The 25,115-nt window shown below is 36.8% G+C and overlaps 1 protein-coding gene across 1 annotated transcript; it reads right to left on the bottom strand.

Annotated features, from left to right (window-relative positions):
* Positions 1-8,430: 8,430 nt before the first annotated feature.
* On the bottom strand, positions 8,431-9,574 carry LOC135435280 (tetratricopeptide repeat protein 12). The gene is made up of 4 exons (XM_064692260.1): positions 9,329-9,574; positions 9,019-9,264; positions 8,829-8,951; positions 8,431-8,766 (listed from the first exon to the last, which is right to left on the bottom strand). The coding sequence occupies exons 1-4, from the start codon at positions 9,439-9,441 to the stop codon at positions 8,553-8,555; spliced, it is 696 nt and encodes a 231-aa protein (XP_064548330.1). The 5' UTR covers positions 9,442-9,574; the 3' UTR covers positions 8,431-8,552.
* Positions 9,575-25,115: the final 15,541 nt, after the last annotated feature.

Below are 25,115 nucleotides of genomic sequence, written 5' to 3'. Positions count from 1 at the left end.
TTTCAAAGACAATGCCGCGCCCCGAGTCTTTAAATGTAATTTAATAATGGGCAAGTAGTACAGCTTTTCGCTAGAAAATACATTGTTTTCGGGAAATGGATGTGAAGATGTCAACAAAAATTCTTTAGAATATTGTTTGTAGCTACAAATATTTAATTTAAAATTTTACTATGTTTAAAGATAATATCATAAAATACTTCTTGAGCATCGATATCTTTTGATTGAGAGAACTATCGATAGTTTTCCCACTATCAGTGCGTTGTGATTACCTTGTAAAGCTATTCTTACAGAGATTGATAAGCCCATACAATAGGCATTCACTTCTATATTAAGGTATATTTATATTTATTTATATTCACAATATAATTTTGGGTTCAAATATATTTGTGAATATTTCTTTTATACTGCTTGAATATCATATATGCAATATATGGTATCTTTTCATAGAATTCACTTTTTATGCGAGTTTATTTGATAGCCCATAAATATGTTGAACAATTGAATTTTGTATTTTTATTTTTTAATTTACATTTGTTGTGTATCATCCCTAGACACGCCCCCAAGAAAGACACGGACATTTAACTTATTAGCTTTTTCAATCAGTCTGATAAACGGGCGAGGGAATGTCGCGCCCGAACTCAGCATACACACACAAATGCGAGTATTCAAATGCATATAAATTAAAATTGAAATATAAATGATAGGGCAGGCAACAAACAAAACAAAAAAAAAGCTTAAAATATTTACAGTTCTGGGAAGTGGAAATTGTAAAACATTTCTCATATGCACGAAAATATCAGGAAGGAAAAAAAATGTGGAAAATGCGGAAAAAAAGAACACGAATTGAAAACAAATTCAATCGCATTGCAATCCACAAAAATGTATTTATTTATTTGTATCATATTTTATTTTATTTATTTGCAACTTGTTCGCTTGCGTAAAATGCTTGCTGCAAACGTGTTTATTTTTTAAATTGGTCATCGTTTTTTATGCATTCGCCATATAATTTAATTTTATTTATTACTCGTTAAAAAACACGGAATATACTTTATATATTCCATAGAATTTTTTCGACACCTATTTTTTATGCATAGCCCGCATTTGCATGGATCCATGTTTTTTTTTTCGTCCGAACTACAAACGTTTGAGGCGACTACAGAGGGGCGTGGCAGTTGCCACACTTGCAAATTCGTTATCGATAAAAGTTATTTGCGCTTCTGGTAATCTCGTTGTGGGCAGCCAAAGGGGAAACGGAAGAACAAAAATACAAGTATTAAATGAGAAAAGCACAAATCGCGTTTATTGTTTAAAATATAGTAAATATTTTTTATTAAAAACCTTTTTTTTTGTTATAGGCGTGTATTATATATGGCAAACAAAAAAGTAATAGAGTCAAAAATGTTTTTGGCAGTATATTAATTTCTCTTTGACAATATTCCATGGCTTTAATTGTTAGGTTGACCTAGATTGCAGGCTTATGCTGATTGCTCCCTGAGTACGTCAATTGATCACTATGAATAATTATTGCTTATCAATCAGATAAATAATATAATTTATATTGGTCAATTATGAGATGCTCGCTCTGAAAGAAGTTTCATACATTTTTTGAGCGTTTACGTTGGGCAGAATGTAAATTTTAGAGATTTCTCACACCTCTAAAACTGTAACTAAAACAATAAAATATTGCCGGCAGTAATATACAATCACAACTTATTTTAATGAGAGGAAGGAAGTTCTTAAAAAATAAATAATATTATTAGCAAGTAGTAAAGAACCAGTTTTTTTATTCCTCTATATTATCAAAAACACTTGCATGTCACAATTTGGTCGAATTTCTTTTTCCAGGGCGCATATAGAAAGCTCCTGCTTTAAATAATAATTCAAATCCGTATCTCAAATCTTTCATGTAGCATAGCTTACTTTTGTCTGCTTAACCTAATTAATAATTTATATTATTTTCAATTCACTTTCGCCACAATTTCGCTTTTACAAATAAAACCTTGCATACTTTTAGGCGACCGTGCATTTTGCCTTTTGCCATTTGAAACTGGAAATTTTTGTTGAGCCTGTGAAATTACTTACACTTATGTTTGAATAGTAAACTGAAATGTAAACACATCTCGGCGAGCACTCATACTCGATTTTGCTCTTACTTCTGGTCCATTAAATATTTACAAAAGGGGCGACAAATCAAAGTGACTTCAGATTGACAAACCGAAGCCCCACTGGCACTTTTACTGGATTTCGCTTCTCACAAATATTTGCATACCGTTGCCTCAATGCCTCAATTGCCGACTGACGACACGTTGTTGGCCAAAGTGAAAGAGTTTTCAGTGCCGGCTGGCACTTAGGCACGATTTGCATTACTAACAGGTTATCGATAAAGCAGCGATTGCAGCAGATCCACAATTCGAGTCCACTTGTCACTTGGACCAAGTAGCTAGTGGCTAAGTGTCTCCAGGTTGGGTCTGGCCCATCCATTATTTGGTAATTATTTAAGTGCCTTCCGGGCAGCAGGTGGGTGGTGGGTGTAACTACCCCAGCTACGTCCATCATTGACCAAGACCGGAGCCGGGGCCGGGGTCGGGGACAGGACCAATAAGTGAAAAAATCAAAAAGCCATAAAAACTTTACACAATCGAAACGTGCAAAAGTTGTTTTTTGCCAACGCTAGCAGAAGCAACAAAAACCCCAATGGAAAATCTATATTCGCCGACTATGGAATACTCTACAATGTCAACAACAGAAAAACAAACGAGGAAAACAAAAAACATAGCTATAAAAATAAACGCATTTTTGTACAACTATATTTTAGATCATAACGGAGCTTAAGCAGCTGAAAAATAATAGTCGACGAAAAATTTGTAAAAATTAGTTGCAAAGCAAACTTGGATTTCGACTAATCGTCGTTCGGGTTGAAGTTGTTCGATTCAAGCGGCTAGCTAAACCGAATAACAATTTATAATGTCATATAGATCCTTCTCATATTGCTACAAATTCCATTTATAATTTATTTTACCCTTAGTTAGGGCATACACAAAAAAGGCCAGACAACAAAATCAAAGTGTGGCATGTGAACTTTTGCTTTTCTTTTGTGATTTGGTTTTTATTTTTGGCAAGACTTTCTTTGGGGGCCGAGCACTAAGCGAAAATCGACTCATAAAAAAGGGAACGTTGGAAATAAAAAAGCGCAAGAAAATTACTTTCCGCTCTACAAATTTTGCAGAGGCTTCTCTTGGAGTCAAGCGTGTAAAGTAAGTAAAGTTGCGAATAAAAACCTTTTCCGGCTTTTCGGCTTCGATGACGGCCTTTGAGGCATTATGTACTGACAATTTTCATGATTATGCCGCTTACCCCTTGAGTGTCCAGCAACAACTGTCGCCCACTCTCGCCCGCTCGCCACCAGTTGGCAGCTCTTTCAGCCGTCTAAACGCAGCTGTTAAGCCTTTTCCGTTTCCGTTGGCCTTTTTTATGTGTGTGCGGCTTACTTGGACTTGGCGCCTAGAGGGTCGACTTCTATTGATAGCCATTGACAGCACACACACACACACACACACACACACACAATGCCGCTTCGGGCCAGCGAAACGGAAATGAACATGGGATTTCATTCAATTTTTTATTCGTACATGCTTAAGAGTGTGTGCACAAAACGTATTTTGTGTAGCTTTTGGCCTAGCGAGCTATCACTTTGTGCCACAATGTTGACTATTGCTGGCAGCTTGGCAATTTTCTGGTAATTACAGATAGGTGTCTGAATGCTGTCTGTGTGCAGGTGAGATAAAAGAAAACCCGACATTAAATGGTGCCATTAAAAGCAATGACAATAGGCGAGGCTCGACAGAAATTTACTAGATAAAACTGAAGCTCTATTAAAGTGTTAATATCTCAACAAAAGTTGTGGACATTTTGACATTGGAGAAAGTGCTATTTTATCAATTAATGATAGGTTCATACTTGTTATTATGAATACCTCCTCCCTGATTCCTGCACCTTAACTGGCTGAGACATAAAGACAAACGAAATTAAGATGCCACAAGTGCTTATTTTATTAATTGGCACAACCGAACCAAATGAACAGCCATATAAAATTGTCATAACTGGAAACGTATTGTGACATTTCCAATAAACAGCAAAAATGGAATTGGCAGCTGTGTGCTGCTGCTGCCCGGCTGCGGGTGGGGAATACTGTAGTTCGACTATTTCTAGTTAATTTACTGCGAATACAAAGCGCCCAATATGCAACATAAATAATGCTGAGCATTTGACATAAATAACTAAGGATGGCACAATTGCCAGAACTTTCCTCCAACCGACCGACCTCCCATCTAACCCCACTCTGGAGTGTCACAGCTGCTGCTGCTGCTATTGCTGGATGCTGCTGGATGCTGGCTGCTGGCTGCAAACGCTCTGTAACTGTTACAATTAATTAGAAACTAACAAAGTTCCACTTGCCAAGGCGCTAAACTTGTCCCAGCAGCCCGAACCGAAGACTGTCGCGCACATAAAGCGCTTTTAATTGATTTTCCCGTTACGTGCAATGGCAAATTGTCGTCCTGCGGCAGCTAACTCCTGTCAGTGTTAGAGAGGAGCGCGTGCCGCCCGCTCATTCGTGTCACGAAAACACACGAATACGCTTTGTTCGTGTTAAATAAGAACCCGATTGCGTGCGTCGATTAACACTTTACGGGGATTGAATGTTGAAAACGCGACCTTTGCAGATTCAAAGGATCCCTATAAGTAGCTGATGATAAGCATAAAATATATCATATATATGGTTTAATTTTGTGGTACATATTTAGTTAAGATATGGTCATACCTTTTATATAAATAATTTATGCAATCAAGATGTATTATTAGCAAAAAATTTTATCAAAACTCGTCCAGGAAGTTTTGTAAAAATGATCGTACATATTTTGAACTCTCATATGGTCACACCTTTTACAATTTTTTTTATATATTCAGTACATTAATATAATTTGTACTCTTAAAAATGAATGGAAGATTTATATAATTAACATACATTAAAATATATAATGAAGTACTTATTAAAATAAATGTATTGAGATGAAATTTTTTTGGACTCTTAGGCAACTGGCTACTAGTGTTATTTAAAAGTTAATAATATTATTTTTATATATATTTTTTTTTTTGCCAACTTTGCTTACATATATTTAAAAGTGATATTTAAAATAATGCACCAAGTATTTTATATATGAAAAAATGTATTTAAGAAAGTAAAATATGTTTTCGTGCTAAGTCAAGAATTGGGTTTCATATTCGTTTCATATCAATACGCGTCCGTCCGTCTCTAGTTTGGGGGCAACAGCTGTTACCGTCTTACCCACCGACCACGCCCACAAAGCAGTCTCATCTATACGCCACAATGGTACTGGCAGCTCCGGTAATCGTTCATTCATTCATTCGAATTGTAGTTAATTAATAAATTATTCCATGCGATTGAACTAAGAAAGGCAAAACTTTAGCATGAGTGTCGTCTCTGCCAACTGGACTTTAATTGCCCTCCTCGCCACACTCCTCATCAAGTCCAGCACCCTGCCCGCTTGTACTGAGCGGACTTTTTTCCGCACCATACGCATATAAATTACATTTTTTGCAATTAAACACATTTTGATGTTAAGTGCGAAACACAGAGAGCTGCACGAAAATGTTTACGGCCCGCACATGTTGCGTATACGCAATGTGCTAAGCTCGACACTCGTAAATGGCGCGTGGTCGTGTATTCCTTACACTGTTTAAGAGATATAACCCGAGGTATTAACATCGTGACCCTGCATTGTAGTAGAGCTCTGTTTTCTCAATAAATTACATTTTCATTTTATTTTATGTCCATTTTGAGGTCTGGATGTGGGTGGACTTCTCCTCCAACCCCCCCCTCCATCCCATTGCCCCTGTGGACTGTTGGTGGATCAGGTGTGCCGCACATATTGGAAATTTATTAAAACCGTAAAATAACTTTGCGAATTTCTCGCGCTTTTATGCGTGCTGCTTTGTGGTAAAGTTAAAATTAATTTTGTGGCTTGCGAATGTTGTTAACATTAAAGCGAATATTTTGTTTCAAGAAATTAAATGCATTAAATTTTAATACAGTAATTAAATGACAATATCACATTCAATCAATTAAAATGTTTAACTCTGTTCATGGTTGGGCTTTAACTGACCCTTTGTATATCTTTTGCTCTTTCGCTTTTGTTCATACTCTCTCTTCACATAAGCTTTGGACATTTTCAAGAAACTAGAATCTGGTTTCTTCCCTTTCTGCCAACTTTAACTAGTTCTTTTTCTCGCGAAAGTGAACTCAGGCCCATAAATCCCATAGCTCATTATTGGAGCATGCTTCAACAATGTTAACTTAAATAACTAACAGCTTTTTATTTTGATAGTTTTCTTTTCGACTTTGCTTTTGACGTTTTAAGAAATCAACTAATTCAGTCCAATCGATGTTTTGTCAATTGATTGAATTGAGGTTTTCAGCTTGATTCCCAGATGTCGGCGGCTGAGCTTGATAGTTTGTAACTATTATTATTTTAAAATCGATTTGTCACTTTTAATTATAATGTAACCTTTGTACACATGTACACTAAAAATGTTAAACGCCAAATGTATTGGCTCAATTATGATATGTTCCTCTAGATTGTGGTCTGTAGTTATGCGAATTAAAAGTGAAACATAAATATTTAATTGCAAATCCAGCAGTAAGAGCACTAAAAGTCATGAAAAAAAAAAAACAAAAAGTTACGAATTGCACAACACTGACGCACACAGTGTGCACAAATTGCATTAAACCAAGAGGCAGCCAGATGAAAAATACAATTTTCATAAAAAGTAATTGAATAAACAGCCAACAACATCTAGAAATAGAGGAAATTTCAATGCTCTGAACCGGAGACGAAGCAAAAGGCATTAGCAACAGATTAGTGTCAAGCTTTGAGGAACCGGAGCAGTCATATAGGATTGCATTTCCCATACCAAATCTTGCACAGAATCCAACTCTAAGCCGGAGTCGTTAGCAATGTGACCCAGAAATGAACTAAGCCACATCAAAATTTATGCCATTTGCTGCAATAAATTTAATTAAAAAAAAATCAAGTTGACAGAAAGTGCACCCAAAAACTTGGCCACTTGCCGCCACAGTCACACACACAATTTTTTGAGGCCTGCCCGGTTTGTGTTTTGCGTCCAGTTCTAATAACCTGCAGGCAATGGTTCCAGTTATCCGATTTTATTGCACTGCATTTTATGCATAGTTCAGAGTCAGGCCTCTGTCTAAAAAAGAAAATGAAATGATTGTCAATTATTTTTTCAATTGCGTTTCTTTGACCAATCATAAAAATCAATTGCTCGGCTCTTGGTTTTCAGCTTTCATTGCTGTCCTGCAACGCATCCTTCTTCGACTTTTATGAGCGAGTTACTTGCAGTTAATTAGAGAATGAAAGTGCACGGCTAATCAACTGAAAGTTGTTCACAGAGCTCAGCTCGCAGGGCGAAGGTGTTGTCTGGCCATCAAGTAGCTAGCGATGGCGTCGATAAGTCAGCCAAGCCATATTGAAGCGGAAATGAGAAAAAAAACGAAGAAAATGAAGAAGCAAGCGCAGGGACTGCCATTGTGGGCGATAATCCTAAATGATTGCCCCTGCTGATGGCTTTTATGTTCTGGAAAAGGGTTGGCTAGACTCCATATCCGCTAAAAAGGCAATCGATTAAACCAAGTGTTAAAGTGCGAAAATTAACTCACGGCATTTTGTATGAAGTATTCGTTGGGTCTTGTGCATGTGTAGAGGCGAGACATAATATTGTCTTGCTAAAAATTTTTTCTATTTTAAAATTAGTTGTGGCAGAATTCTTGCTTAGACTTAGACTCTTCACTTTTCTATTGAATACCTTTAATAGGTAAATACCTTTTGAACAAAGCAAAGCTGCCAGTAAACGTTTACAAGTGTCTCACAAAGAAATTAGTAAATTTTAAATTGTTAAAACGATTAAAGATGTCGCACAATGAGGAAATAGAAAATCGAACAATTTCCAGAGAACGAATGAAAAAGGAAGAGATAGAAAAACAATATTGACAGTTAGTTAAACGTGAAGTTAAATAAAGGGCCTGTTTTTAAGTTAAACGAAATGTTTTTCTTTTAATAAATAAAAACCATTGCCACAAACGATTAAGGATGTCGCGCAAAGAAGAAATATAAAATCAAACATTTTCCAGAGAAACGAATGAAAATATAGAAATGTTAACAAGGTATTGACAGTTAGTTAGACGTAATGTTTAGTGGGTCTGATCTTTAGCTAAATGAAGATTCATTCTTTTAGATTGTCTTGATTTATGACAATATGCCTTTAAGAGACACAAATAGTAAATAGTTAAGTTAAAAGCCTGTAACACTGAAAGTGACTAAAATAATAACAATATTTAAATGTTGCAAATTTCTAATAGAACCTGGTCAGATGCGTGTATTTTAACTATAATTTAGGTTTCTAGAACTTTGTAATACCAATAATTTACAATTAAAATATTTACACCAAAAGCGCGTTTACAAGGTGCGCATCTTTTCCAAAAAGCTATCGATAAACTGCATTTCCTTCGTGTTCAGACGCTTCACCTGGTGAACGCATTCTTCATAATTTTTCTCATCGTTGAGGCGCTTAAAGGCGGCAGCCCGATAGAGCCAGGCGCGCATATATTTTGGATCCAGTTTATTTAATATATAGTCACAATCCATAATGGCGCGTTTGAAGGAGCGTAGTCTATAAGGCAAGAGTCGGATTATTTCACAGAAGAATGCTATCGAAACGTAGAGTCCATTTACTTGAGATAGCAACAGGCGCGATTTATATATAGAACGGGCGTATCGCAAATATTCTCCAAGCCCTTGTTGTAAAAATCAATGGCTGTGTTGAACTGTTCTCGGCGATATGCCCAGTTGCCCTGTCTAGGATAATTATAATAGATGTACATTTTTCGTCATCCTGCGACTTTCTTTTTTGTTTTTTACCCACCTGCGGAAACTGTTGGCTATCCGTTCACGCTCAAGGCGCGACTGGACGCGCTCCTCAGTACTTTGATCGAATTGCCGCATGAATGTGAATTGATTGGTATTTGTCGTGAACTTGATCCTTGCCTTCGATCTCTTAACCGACATACGTCCGGATAGCGAACGTTGAGAGATGAAAAAGTTGTTATCCGTAACTTCTGCACTGTGATCCACAACGGGCTTCGCCTGCTTTTTCTTGCCATCTCGTGTGCTATTCATATATATTCTGGCATATATATTCTGGCATATTATAGAATTAATTGTCTCTCACTTACTCTTCCATTTTGTTGGCATCCGCCATAATATCGAGAAATTGTATAGCATCTACCACTTTTGACGGTTCCTTAAGAAATTTTTCATCGTACTGCGGATGGTTTGTGTACTCCATAGTGTGGTTGACAGAACTTTATTTTGTTTTTTTTTTATCAACTATATTCTTTTTTTATTTTTTGTGCTTTGTTTTTTATTTTTATAGTTTTTTATGTGGTTTTTTATGTTTCTTATGTTTGTGTGTACTATTATAGTGTGATATGTTTTGTTTTGTTGGGTGTGTATGGGCTACTTGTTTTTAAATTCATATTTGCCTTATTGTTTTAAGGGTTACTATCCCAACTTAATACTTTTTTGATTCTTTTAGGAATTTTTCGTCCTTTCTTCTAGACGTCTGTTTCTTCATCGTTTCATCGTTACTATGCATATAAATGTGGTAAGTGAATTTAATAATTTATGCATATAAATACAATTTTACAATTTTACAATATTACAATACAATTTTACCCTCCAAAGCATCATTTCATTTTTTCAGTCTTCTTTATGTCACATTCTTAAACTTTTTACATAAGCATGCTCTTATTGATACACAGATGTTATCTCTCTTCATCTCAATATCTCTCTCTATTGAGAGAGCAATGTGTTATTTCATTTCCTTTTGTGCGTCATTCTCTAACGTTTTGAATAATCACTCAATTCTTGATTGTTGGCCTAAAAGCTATTCGTAAGCCATTTATCTGCCCGATTAGTTGCCTGAACTTAAATTTGCGAAGCAATTAATTTATTCGGTTTTACGTTTATTTATTTATTTTTCCTTTTAATGTAAAAATCTCTTTAGCTGCTCAATTTGCAATCGTGCTGCAGGTGCTGTCGCCTGCCGCACTTATCGCAAAATTATTTTTGGAGCAAGCGACTCTTAATTTGAATTAAAAATGCATCAATGCGCTGATTTTAATGCACACAATTAAAACAGCAAGTCAGGAAATTGCGAAAGCATTTAAAATCCATGGGAAAATCAGATGAGCGAATTCAATGAGCGATTGCAAATTGCGAATCGCGGTGCCAGGATAAGCCAACAACAGCAATAACAGCGTGGAAATTTGCAGAAAATGCATATAAAGAAATTGTGACGCAACAAGCTAATGTGCTAATGCACACACACGAACACACACACACGCACACACACACTCATACCCACTCAAACACTTTTCTCCCCCTATTTGGATGCGTATGTGAAGGCTGATGCTTAAAAGTTTTACACGCTAATCGCTAATTGCTTTTAAAGACAGTGTTTGGGTTCGCGGATGCTTTTGTTTCTGGTTGATGGAGTGCCAGGGGGGGGGGGGGTGACAGTGGGGGCGACATGAATGGGGAGCTCTACCCTGTAATTGTCGCTCTTTAAAATGCGCAATTTGCAATGCAAATGTACGCATAAGTTTTTAGCGCCAACAGCCAACAGATGGCGCCAGCCCATGCCAAAGAATAGCGTGTTGGAGATATTTAAGTGTAAATGGGGGTTTGGAGCGTGTTTGATGTTGGGGATCGAATGTGTTTGGGTGTTTGACAACAGCTTAGCACCCAATCAATTAAAATATTTTGTGAATACTCATTGACTAAATGCCATCCAGTCGATAAATAAAGCAAAATGCGAATTAGAAATTTGAGACGTTTTATTTTAAATGCAAGATAGGCTAGCAATCATTATAAGCTCATATATAGTAATGCGTATAATATTACTAATGTACATATTTTTTTAAAATTAACTCTACAATTATCCTGTCCTTTTCTTATTACTACTCTTTAACTAAAATCTTACGATCAATGAAGTAGAACAGAAAGATAATTATTATAGAATCTCATTATATGTGTAGATTTTAAGCATTTGGTCCTGCTGGGTTGTCAATACACACACATACACTCAGAAACACACAGGCACGCAAAGTAAATGCAGCAATTAGTTGACTTAACTTCTATGACACACAATTGGCAATTTATTAAGGCGCAACAAAAGCATGGCGGCAAGGAAATTGAGTGTCCTTGCCAAGCAGGGATTTATTTATGGTTCATAGATTAAATACTAATTAACACTACGCAACACCAGCAAAGGCCAAAAACACACGCACACACACATAAGCACACACATTTGATTTATGCCAAATGAATGCAGAATGGCCGCCATCTCTGGGTCCCTCTCCCTCTCTCTTTGGCGTGTGTGTCCTGTAAGGATTAGGAAGCAGACAAAAACAGAAAAAAATTCACAACAGAAAACATTTGCCTGGCCGTTTTTGTCTGGGCCATTGACCACTTTTTGAAGAGGGGCTGGACACTGCGTCTGGTCTGTGCTGCGCATCCTTAGCTTAATGCCATAAATTGTGCTTAAATTATTGGGGTTGGTTAACACTTAACTACACACACACACACACACACTCATTAGGCATTTTCTCTTTTCTTTTGGTGTATTTGCTTAATGTTCCGTTGAACTTTTGCTGCTCATTTGCTTTACCGTAATAACCACTTGACCATGCTCGCACAGCCAATATTCGAACTAGAGTTCAAAAAATAAAGACACTGCGCCAAATTGGACTTGATTGTAAAAGGCAATAAAGCAAATAAAAACATATATATAAACTTGATCAGCATTTTCAAGCCTATTTTGTGTAAATATCGATTTCTGATCTAATCTAAACATAAGATAGAATTAACAAGATTTAACATTAATATAAGATACAAGGAAGACATTTATGTTTATTCTATCTGTGTATAAAAGAGTTTGTCCTTACTGACTGACTAAAGTTTCCTTGTGGGTTGAAAGTGGGGGGAAAATGTGGGAAAATGTGTATGAAAATATCAGAAATAATGCAGCCATATATGTTTGCCTTCGAAACGTGATGCCATGCGTTTGTGTGGCTGCGTCGGACCCACTAGCGAAACGCCGCCAGTTCAATTTGAAATATTTATAAAGGTTTAATTAATTAGTTAATATACAGAAACAGAAAAGTAACACAACAACAAATGAACAATGAATGTAAGTTAACAAAAATGATTAAAATTTTTCTTTTGTTTTATGAACTATTCAAATTAACATGATTATATATCGGTATAAAACCGAACTAGTGCGGCTTACAACTTTACTCTCTTGCCAAAGGCGAACGTGTTCTCGAAAAATATGTTCGCCTGGGCTCGCAGATTATAAGCATACATTGTGGAGTGTGTGCTGCGGTAGGGGTAGGGAAATCTCAATACAGGGGTCTATTGCATTGTTTTCAGAGTCTTTTGTATGTAAATCGTTGCGTATTCAGGCTGCAGTCCCTCTGTTTCAGCATGGAGTCGAGTCTGTGAAATTTATGTGTCTGCGTGTCATGAGACCGCGCATAAAAAACGGCACCAGCATCAAAATCTGTCGGGCATAATCAAGCGAGACAATGCGCCAACAATCCCCATAAACTGTGCTCCATGGTCCGCACGATATGAAGGTGGATATAGGTTTGGGTGCGTTGATTAACGCCGGCCATAGCCCAAAAGACAACTCGACTAGGGACCGACTGTCATTTATTTGGATTCGCTTGACACGAGCGTTGATTTTAATACCAGCTTTACGCTTAAAGCATGCATTAAAATGAGCTTTAAAAACGCTGAAAAATTAATTGCAAATTTTTAAAATATTATTTTACGAGTCGACTGAAGTGGCCAATGCAGAACACAGCACGGGCAAGCCATACAAAATCACTCACACATTTTATGAATAATTAACTTATAATTTTAACAAAATTTATCAAGCTTTTGTCTGGACTGTATCTTTTTAAAATATTTAAAGGAATATTATTTGTGGTGTTCTTAATAAACAAAGTTAATTAATGACAAATCTTAAATTTTCTTTGTTAAACAATTAGATATATTTTTTTAAAATACTACCAAATCTTTACATTACATATATTTAAACAATTTTTAAGGAGAATCTTGTGAAAAGGTTTATATCTTATTCCTACCTCTGTCCTTAAAAACGTTTAAGAATATGGCACAAAGAGGAATTGAATCAAATTTAATGCAAAAGCCTAAGCCTAGGCTAAAGGTATGTCATTTTTAAACCATCCATTGGTAAATGATTCCAAATTATTTCCATTGCATTAATTAAACGCACTGCAAACGTTGTACTAAGTGTTTAAGTCCGCGAATTAAAATTCTTTTTGGTCGATATGGGTTTGGGCCACACACATATTGCTCCCTCTCTCCCTCTCTCTCTCTCTCTCTCTCTCTCTCTCTCTCTCCGCTTTGATATTATTATAAAAAATGCAATACCAGTTGTGCATGTTTTTTTTTTACCACTTAATCGAATTAATTAAATTTTTATAACAATTGAACGGGCAACAAACAAAACCATAAAAGTCTGATATTCGCTGCAGCCCACAATAATAATAATAATATTGTGTCTTTACGTGGGCGTGATTTAAGTTCTATATTTATTTAAATTTAATTATAGAAGTAGTCAGTAATTCATATATGGTATAAAGTTCCACTCATGAAATCGAAGCGCATTTCAGTGCATTGTGAACTTTTTCATTTTACAAATTGCGGAGTGTGTGCTGGCTGGCTGTGTGTGTGTGTGTGTGTATGTGTGCATATGCACCCGCAATTAAGCAATAATAATAAGCATCATTAATAAATCATCACAAAAATGTTGCGCCAGTAACGAATCATACTAAATACAAAGAGTATCAATATGGAATTTTTTTTTTTTTGCAATAAAAGAATCCGATGTATGCTATTGATGGATGTGTGTGTGTGTGTGTGCCTGTGTGGGTGAGCATGTGTGTGGTTGAGTATTGTATTCGGGCGTTGAGCAGTCCAATTAACTTTTAAAACTCAATGCATGCCATTTTATTTAACATTTCCAAGCAAATGAAAAGCTCTATTGAATACACGTTTTCAATTCATTTCTAGAGCAGAAAAAACATGCCAATTGCCAATTCACAATTGACAGTCATATAATAAGCCCACCTTTCTACTGATTAAACACTTATTTCTTGGTATTTTGCAACTATTTCGAATCTTTGCAAACTGATTTTATTTGCCTGATTTGGGTCATTTTTAAGCTCTTGGTGGAGCGGAAACTTGTCGAAATTTAAGTCGAATTGGAGTTTTCCTATTTGTGTTTTATAATTTAGTTAATTGGATGGCACGATTATTGTCTTCAAAGAGATACGAAGAAATATATTAAACACGTTTCCAGCTTAAATATGCCTTTAAGTTTAAAAAGCTGGACGTACCCTGAGCCCAACACCAAGCTGCCTTTCCAAATTTTTTAGCTTCCTTCTACACTCAAGCATAACACAATGGGGAATGCTGGAATAGATATGATATTTATTATCCGATCTTTATGAAATTTTTAAGGAATACATCATTCAAATATGTATACTGAATTCTACTGAAAATATTGCAACAATTTAACAATTTTTGAATATGTTATTTTAATGTACACATTTTGTAAGGATAGTTTCAAAAATAGAATTCGAAACTCCGTCTATTGAAAGCGCAAAGTCAGTAGCATACATATGTGCAGATCCTTGAGTACATTAAATACTAGCTGGTTATTGCCTATAAACTAAACTAAGTTCTGAAATTCAATTTGTTTCTTCTTCTTTTTAGCCATAACTCATCCATCAAAGGAAGTCACGACTTGGTTTGCACAAAAGCAATTAAAACATATTGTTGTCATGTTTCTTGGCTGGTTTTTCCACTCACTTGGCAGTGCTGCTCTCTCTCTCGCTCTCTCTCTCTCTCTCTCTCTCTCTCTCTCTCTGCTCTTTTTGTTGAGCAGACTTTAGTAAAGTTAACCGCTGGCTTTTCTTTCTTTCATTTTTGTGTTCTTTCGATGCTCTCTCGTAAATTTCGCAATGGACGTTTTTATGTGTGTTTGGCGGGCACTTCAAATAATTTTGTGCACTAAAAATTTATTGCAATTTTCGGTAATGAGAGTGCAGAGTTCAAAAACGGTGGCCGCACAGCGGGTGGTGGGTGGCGGGTGGTGGGTAGTTGGGTGGGTTTGCAGTATCTCTCAGTTCTTTAATTTTGTTAGTGTTTGCCTGGCGCGCGGTTTTTCTCTGTTGCTTGTTTGAACTTTGTGGCATTTCCGTTGCATTTCTTTTGTATGTGCTTGTGCGTGTGTCAGTGTCTGTGTAACGGAAACGGAAGTTTTTAATGTTGCCCATTACCCGTGGGTTGACTGGCTCTTGCTTTATACTCCTTGTGGCCGCCCTTTTCGGTTGACCAGCATTGTTTTCTTCAAATATAAAGTGAAATGGATTTAATGGTATACCAAAAAGTTGCTTAAATGCTTTAAAGTTGATATCAACCGCCGCTCTTATAGCTTTGCAGCTCTTCCATGGCTGCCCCACCCTCCCCCCATCCCATTCCGCTGACCACCAAACTCCCTCCGCTTGCCACTTGTGTGCAGCGGGCACAAAGCGCATTTCGCTGTTTTATTTTCCCAGTTTTTGAAGCGGCTGCCCGCATTTTTGTTGGCCGCTCTTATGCCAAAAGCCTACCAAGCAGCCAGTTCGCGGCCAGGCAAGATAAACACACACACACACACACAAACACACTCACATTCTGTGCGTTTACGTTTTACCCCAAATGCACGGCACTCGTAAATCTCGCGCGGTAAAACATCAGTTTTGTTATTGCTGTTGTTCCGGGCTCTGTTTCTGGTTCGGCTCTGTACCAAGTTGTCCGACGTTTGTTGCTGTTGTATTACCCCAAAACTAAAATCTGGGCATAAAAAACACAATATTTACGTTAGCTACAATGTGGTTTTCAGATTAGATTTCATGAGACTTTCCGCTGCAGTTTTTTCTGGGTTCAATTCAAAACTGAGCGAAATTTGCTCCTTGCAATGCGTTTCAATTGCGTTCAAATAACTGCAAAGGAATATTTGCTTTAATGATATTTCTAATAATAGTTAAGCAGGGTATATATTATTTGAAATTCATTGTAAGACAATATAGAAAGTGTACTTTTACAAGAGATATCTGATTTAAATCTGAAAGGGACGGGAGCTGAATATATTTTTGAGTCGTTTTATTTTTATCGGGTTTCTGATTATATTTATTATTTTTTAATTTTCGTATATTATTATTTTAATAAATATTATTATTAAAATTATTATTATTATAATCATTATATTAGTACTATTATTATTTTTTTTTTAAATTTAATATCACTATTATTATTGTTAAGAAATAGTTTGGTAAAAACCATTCGTTAAATTCTATCCTATATTAGCTTCCCAAATAAGTCGAACTGTTATCGAACTTATTCCGTGCAAATCATAAAACAAAAATTATTAATAATGTCGAATATATCACAAAAGAAAATTCATAAAGGACTTTAATCTTATAACAAATCCTATTAAATCTGTAATATTTAAAAATTGATTAAAAGCTTCAAATTTTGACTTAAGAAGGTGACAGATAGTTAAAAATTCGTAAAAAATACACCCTTCATAAAATGATAAGAAGGCATAGAGTCTACTCCTCGGGGTTTACGTAAACCCGATTATTTCAGGTGCTTGACTGGATGGTTACAAACGTTCCCTGCACCTGTCATATGCATGTTAACCACTTGTCGTGGTCACACCACAGACACAAACCAGACAAAGCCGTAGCCCCCTTATGCCCCAACCAGTTTGGTCATTCCATATTTTTTTTTTGTTCCTATCTTATCTTTTTTATTTGTTTTGTGTTGCTCGGCAGCTTTTGATGTTTGCTGTTTGTTTTGGTTTCATTTTTAATGCTCGTGTCTGGAGCAACCCTAGCGGACAGAATCGCCCTCACCTGCTGCCACATCAACCCCGCCTAGCGCTTCGCTTGATGCTCTGATACAGAAATTAATTGCGTGGATCGAGTGGCAACAACTGGTTGAGTGCGAGAGTGTTGCCAAAATGTTGACGCATGCTAAGCCAGAATCACACACACCCAAACAGACACACACACAAATGGACACACAAACACAGACACACACAGACACGCACACACACTCGGAACCGCAGCGCGCTACAAGTGACAAACGCAAACACATTTGCCCGACTATCCGCCAAATATTTTATATGTAAATGTATCTGCAACTGTCGCTGTATCTGTATCTGTATCTGTGTGTTTGTATCTGTGTATATGAGCACTTGACGAGATTTGTTTATTTGTCTATGCGAGCCGACCGTCTGTGGCTAACTGTCTGTGTTTGGATTTGCCGTCTGGCAAAACCCAAAAAGGAAAGGAAAAAAAAGTTAAAAGAGAAAATCTGTAAAAATAACAGCTAAAGGAAAATCTGTCAAATCCTTTGTATTGTCTACTGATGCATCAAATTTCCTCTGAAGGACCCGCAGAAAATGCAACTTTCAAATACATTTTCAAGCGTACTCTCATTTGTTATAAGGTAATTTTTGGACTGAGAAAAAAAGTTGGAGAAATGAGGGAGAATACGTATTATGGAAACAAGAAAAGTATAGGGCATTTTATGGGGTTATGTTCTTCTCCTCTATAAAGTATTATAATTATTATAAAATGAACAACAATTTCTAAACCAAAGCCAGCATCATTTGTGCACACTCTAAATCAAATGGATTCATTATAGAGCAACCAAAGCGAAATGGCAGCGAATTGGTTTGTGAGAACACATCAAAGAGATGCATAGGTCCCCTCTATGATCCATTAACGCATATTTCGGGCATTTTCAAATGAATTTAATGAAGTGCAGTATCAGCCACGTGCAAATTTTCAATAAGTTTTGCAATTTCAATTTTTGATTGAATTTTGCATTGCATCCTCAACTGGTTCACTTTGATTGAGTGCGCAATTTGTTAATTTGATTTACCTCAATTGCCATCTCGCTCGCACACCCACGGCAGCTGTGAGGCGGTGCGAGCAGGAAAGCAAGCTTAATCTGATTTAATTATTTAATTTGATGCTTGTTTTATCCGATTTTGAAACGAGCCAAATGTCTGCAGCGAGGCCTTTTAATTATGCAAGTGCGTGTACTTGATACCCTGTAACCCGCAGACTATTAATTTTTAAATTAATGTTTTACAATCACACATGTCTTATAGAATTGATAGAATTAAGCATATCCAGGTGGAAACACTGCCAAGCTATATTTTAACGGGCAGATAAACTGCCTGATAAATGTAAAATATTGGACAAAGATATTATGAGAAAGCATTTGGCATTTTGATAAGAAGTTGTTAGCCCCGACATTAATGTTAAAAATGTGAACCTCATCACTATCGATTTACGTTTATCTCTCGTTAAGAACTATCCTTTTACCATAAGTACATGTTAAGGTCCATTTTAAAGTGCTTTTGGCTAACATTTGGATTCCGCAAGGGGTATTACTCAACTGAGCACACTCGACTAGCTGACTTAGCCCTGTTTTGCCGTATTTGCTTGTTGTTGTGCATAATTTAATGGAAATTCTGCTATACATATATAATTAATTATTAATGCGCATTTTCTATAGATAATGTTGTTTAATTTATTTTTATTTGCTATTAAATTTGTTTCCCTGATTATTCATTTGCTTATTCGCATATTAAAGAATACATATTGTAAATTGTGTCTATTGTGTGCACTTTAAAGAGTGCATTTTGTGTCGACTCATAATTTTATGATGATTAAATAATAGAAAATGTGGCTGCAAAATTAAATTCCCTTAATAGGAATCTCACATGCTCATTTGTAAATTTGATATTAATTTACCTACTTAACATTAGATATCATAAACATCTATTTAAGACATGTACTTGCACTTGATTTGCACAATAAATAAGAAATACCTTTTCCCGGAAATTCTGGACAAAAACAATATTTGACCAAAGCCTCTGACAAAGCTGCTCTAGAGTTGAAAACGGTTCTGGCTTCTGCTCCTTAACCGGGTGCTTCATTCCGGCTGGGTCACATTGGGCATGGGCGTAGAGTTTAATTGAATTGAGGGGTATATTCATGCCTTTTTAATAATTATAAATGTCTAGCAATTCTTGATGTACTTCATATTTATAATTCATATTTTTTATTTATTTATTTTTGTCATTCCTCTTTGTGCGACTTCGTAAACGTTTTGATCTGTGTTTTACACTTGCACAATTTGTAGGGACCATTTCATAATTTTAAATTGATAGCAAAAGAATAAATGATTTGACTTTAAGCAGAACCCTCCACCCCCTATACTACGCCTATGCCATAGCCAATTAATTTGCGTCCGCATCGCGTAAATATTTATACGCAATCGCATATGTCGAGTCGCTGGGCAGCATTTTCGGCATTTGCTCATTTGTGTAAGTCAACACGATTTCCATAATGCCAATGCCATAAGCTGGAACCCAGCTACCCAGGCCCCTTGATCCACCCACCTAGCATATTTTGGTCTGGCGCAGCTGGAGCATTTGGATTTGTGTGTGTCTCTACGCTGTAGCCGTTGCCGCCAGGTTATTTGTGCATTGTGATTTATGCATTCGGCCAAAAGCCTTCGAGCCTGCGCCACGAATTATGCCTTGGCTTCTTGGCAACCGGTGTGGGTGTGACCGCCCACCTGAGTGTCCCCACTCCTTCACTTGCAGTTGCATTATTCAAAAGCCTCGGCAAAGCAACCACCAGACCCCGCTGTCTCCCGTGGCCCGCAACCGTTGAGTGATTTAGCGTGCGTCTCGCCCGTTAACCGCAATGCAATTGTAATTACCCGAACTGCTTCCTTTGCTTCTATCAGCCCACAACTCTACCTCCACCCTATTCAGAATTTTCATCGGCAACGCTACCCATTCCGCTGGCCAAAACCCTGCTGGTCTTTTTTTTTTTTGTGTATTTACTGGTCGTGCAGTGCGCTGCAATTAGTTCCAAATCATAAACGAGGCTTCCGCTTGGTCAACGGGTCCCGCAGCCTCAGCTCCAGCTCCAGTTCCCGTTCCATACTCTCGCTAAGCCCCAACTCTTATTTGACTGCACAATTGCGTGTAAATTTAAAATTTTAATCGTTTTTGTGCACGCACTTCAGCAACAACAACAACAACAATTGCATTTTGTATGCAATTTTTGTAAAATGCATTTTCAGTGCTTTTGGTTTGCTTTTGCCCTTGGTTTCGGGCTACACAAAGGGTTGCTTTAATCCCAGTTGATTCCAGTTGATGCTGTAGATTTTGAAAATGAAATTTACGCACAGATTTGGAGTTTTGCGCACGCATTTGTGTGTGTGTGTGTGTTTCTATCGATTGTTTCTAAAATAAATGTAAATAACAGCATGTTAAAGTGTGCATAATGATGTTATTCACATTTCTGTTTTAGAAATGTTCATAACGTTTTTGAATTGAAGAGGCAATGAGTTTTTATCATTTAATATTGAACTTTTGTTTAAATCGAGGTAATATTTTATTTTCTTTTTCGAGTATATATTTTATGTAATTTGTGTATATTGCAGTACTTTTTGTTCAATAAAAGCCAGTGAGCATTCTCCAGTCAAGGGCAGGGGTCTAGGTAATACCCCTAACTCAAAAACACACATCACAAAGCTGAGCACAATGATTTTTGATGAGCATTTTTTTTTTTTAATTTTGTGAGATTGGGAGAAGGCAATTATACGTAAAATATACTTCATTTGTATATACTTTACGTGAACATCCATACTAAATTGTATGTAATAGATAATTTCAGAGATTTGCTTTAAAAACTTCAGCTGCAAATCGATATTTATCGATTTTCGATGATTTAAAGAGCAATAGGCTCTTATCGATGCGACGTCTGAGATCGTTATGCTTCCGCAAATGAACAGAGCGAGTTATGGTCGTGGCATGGGTCACCCGAATGTTGAAGCTGATCTTAATTACGTATATATAAAGTCGATAGAAGCTACGTGCTAGCGTCTGTTACAAACATTTGCACAATTTAATTAAACCCTATTTGCTGACCTGCATGGGTACAGGGTATGCGAAATATTTAATGTTATTTTTTTTTACTATTTGTTTTTAGACCGAGCAATTTTATGAACTTTCAGCTAAATTGAATTGTACAGCTATAAAAATATAGAATTTGAATTGATTGTGCTAAAAACAACAACGAAAATCTCTGTCATTTGTTTTTTAAATTAACGAAATTTAATTTATCCCAGATACAACAGCCCACAGGCCCCCAAATTAAACTCCATGGCCATCTTTATACAGTTTGCTGGGTTTTGCCTGGGAAGGGGTGTGCGATTGAGTGCATATCGCATTCATAATTTATACGCATTGTCAGCAAGCGCAGGTTGGCCGACCACCTCCCCCTCCTCCCCCTCCTCCGCTTTGCAGGCGTTGCACCAATTCACGCATTGCGCATTCAGTCGTTACATGCGATTGTTTTATGCCTGCCCCATGGAGCATTGTTGCATATTTAGCAATAATAAAATATTTAGTGCCATTGCAATCAATTTATTATCGTTGCTGCGAAACACACCCGCCCACACACTCACTAACACACACACAGATGGCAGGTTAAATATTATAAATGAGAACATAAAAATTGCAGCCGCATTTGTCGAGATTTGTCTGGGCACACGGGGCGTATTATCAATTTCTATACAATTTGCATTATGCCGCAGCCAGCCCCAAACTCCCATTATATATGTATGTATATATAAATATATAAAATATGCACTTATATCAACAAACAGCGAAAATCCTTTACTGCCTGCTGCCCGCAGCTTCTGGCGGCCAAAAGGACATTCTGCATGGGAAATGAATGCTGGCGCACACACACACACATACACAAACACACAGTCACATGATAAATTGCACACACCTTGCAGTGAAATCTCTGCAGATGCCACTTGCCTTTTGTTGCATTTGTGCATTCCGCAAATATTTAACAAGCATCTCAAGCATATCCAGCAAAATGTTGAGGCCGAGCAAATGGCAAATGCCAGCTGCGGCGAACATTGGCTTACCCAATGCCGACAGACAATGCCTTGTGAAGAGTGATACTTATACATCCATAAATAAATTCTCTATGATTTAAAAATACTTTTCTTATTTTTTTCATTTTTTAAATTAGCTGAAAATGGGTATCATAGTTTTGTATAAACGTATGTAAACGATAGGCGGGCTCATTTTTGATTCGATAAAATCTCTCGATTTCTTAGCAGCGGCAACAATCGATGCGATTCGCCTGTCTGTATGAACACGTCGCTCCCAGAGAATATAATATCAATAGGTTTAAAATTTGTATTAAGTTTCTGCTGTACACCTTACACAGACCATGTTTATTTTAAATTATGATCGATTATTATCGATTTTCAGCCTAGGCTGTTAAGATCAGAGATTATAGGGGCTAATGTTCTTGTATTTCTTATATTCTTTCCTCTGGTACCACCTAAATTGAAAATACTCTTTGCTAGATAGTACATATATCTAAGTATTTTGTTTCCATATTTACACAAATTTCGGATCGTATTATGAATGCCGGAGTTATTTATGGTTGGGTTTTCTATGGTATCGGGCAGTAGTTAGTAGTAGTAGGGTATCTACTAGTCGGTCACCTGTTATTTTAATATAATTTTTATCGTATATATTGCCGCTAAATGATAATCATGAAATGTATATTTATTCGCTATCTTCGGGTATGGGATGATGAATGGGCATAGGGTCGCATTGAGTGTCAATTGTGTGAATAAATGTTGAACAGATTTACGGTATTTATGGCCGGCACATGTACGCGTGTGTGCCTGTGTGGGTGAGTTTGACTGTGTTTGTGTGTGTGTGCGTGTGTGTCTCTGTGTGTAATTGTTTGTTATGCTTTTGGCAACTTTAACCCAATTCAATTCTATTCAATTTAGCATTTAAGTCCGATCTGCGGATTTAAATCAGAAGTATTCTAAATGAGGTATGAAAAGATTTAAAATTAAATAGTTTTTGATTAAATGGGAAATATCTTGAACAATCGGAATTTAAAGTAAAGATTAAGTTAAAAAGTAATATTATTTTTTGCCTTAAGGCTGCAAGCATACATTTTTGAAAATAATGTATTGCTCATAAATGCCTAGAATTGATCTTTGTACTTTCGAACTAGGGTTGAAGACGTTTTGAAATTGTAATAAAAAAATTTATATTTTTAGCACTTGAAAAATTCTGGATAATCCGCTGGTTAGATTACGAAGTTCGTTTGCTTAAGCGACTTAGTTTTATTTGATTTTGATTATATTTTTTCTCGATTTTCCTCGAGCATTGGGAATAATGAATTCTTTGTATGACTTAATTTGTTTCTCAACGGGCATTTAATTTGTTTTAAAATATTTTTGGCTGGTTTAATTCATATATATATTTAGTTATTGTGTTAAGATATTTAAAAACTAAATCCATTTTGTGGAGGTGGAACCTGCCTTCGAGATGAAATTGATTGAGGTATTAAAACATTGCACAGAACTTTAACTTTTTACAACTATAACTCGGCTGTGTGAAGTTTTAAAGTTTTATTCTCATCAATTGCTGTCGACGCACACAAAGCGGAGGCAGAGGCAGAGGCAGGAGCCGAATATAGGATCATGGCCCCGGACTGCAACTAAGCAGCTAAAGTTGCTTGCATTCATTTGAAGGAGGCAACATTTCCCGGTCCGGCAGTCGGACAGCTGCAGCACGCAGTTCCTTTTGTTAATGATACTCCTGCTGAACATCAGAAAGAGCCACGGAGAAAGGCAGCCGGGGGCAGCATCATTATCATCATCATCATCGTCATCGTCATCGAAAGGATGCCAGCCAGAGCCACAACAAAAAGCGATTCGGGGGAATTGGGGGGCAGCAATTTTGTGGATTTATTGACATTCTGTGATGTTATTAAAGTTGATTGCCAGAGACTGCGCACGTTTTGGCTTAGACGAAGTGCCCGCCTCTCATAACCTTGCGACGGGGAAAGCGGACTCAGTTGTGGCATCAACATGCAGCACAGCTATAACTACAACTTCGTGTGTGCATTGCCAACAGATGGAAGGACGGGCGGGTGTAGTGTGGGGTGCGGTCAGTTCGAAAGAAACAATGGCCAGGATAACACGAATTTTTGCCTGTGCGCATCTGTGTGTATCAGTTTGTGTGTGAGTGTGTGTGTGTATGTGTGTGTGTGTTTCTCGGAAAATGGCAACAGTCAAAGTGCATGCACAGGCATGGGATGGACTGAGCGGGGAGCACGGTGTGTTTGTCATTGTCATCGCTATCATCATCAAGTCTAATATGCGCATTATTGGTTTTTGGTGCTTGGAGCTGCAGTTGTCCTTAATATGACTTGCATGTTAATATGCTTATCCTGCCGCATCCTGTTTTGTACTGTCTGATCAGAAAGTGCCTGCTCTGCGCGCACCATGCAAATATTAAATGCAAATTCTCTGGCACTATATTAAAAGCTCAACTTTATCCCCAGCACACGCTCTCGCGTCTACACACACATATATATACATATATATTTCGCCTGGGAATTTAATAAAAATGGCGAAACACACAAATCCTTTTGATCTGGCTTTTTTAATTTCGCATTTTAAATATAATTTTGTTAGTTCATATTTATTCTTTTTCTTTTTGTAGGCACAACACATGGCGTATGCGTAATAAAGGCACCAAGCTCCCAACGAAATTTTCTTGCATGTTCGTTTTTTAAATGAATTTGCAACCGCCTTTTATTTGTGCCTTTGCTGTTATTGTTTTCCGTAAAAATATCATAAGATTCATATTACATTTTTTTGTTAATATGCTTTTTATTTTCTCGACTTTTAAAATTTGTAATTTATTTTTTTATCTGCTAC

Source organism: Drosophila montana, unplaced genomic scaffold (genome assembly GCF_035044405.1).
Source record: "Drosophila montana isolate Dmon_TW-CO22-7 unplaced genomic scaffold, ASM3504440v1 contig_1505_1, whole genome shotgun sequence".
NCBI lineage: Eukaryota > Metazoa > Arthropoda > Insecta > Diptera > Drosophilidae > Drosophila > Drosophila montana.
Note: the sequence above shows the minus strand (reverse complement) of the source record. Positions and strands in the feature narration are given on the sequence as shown.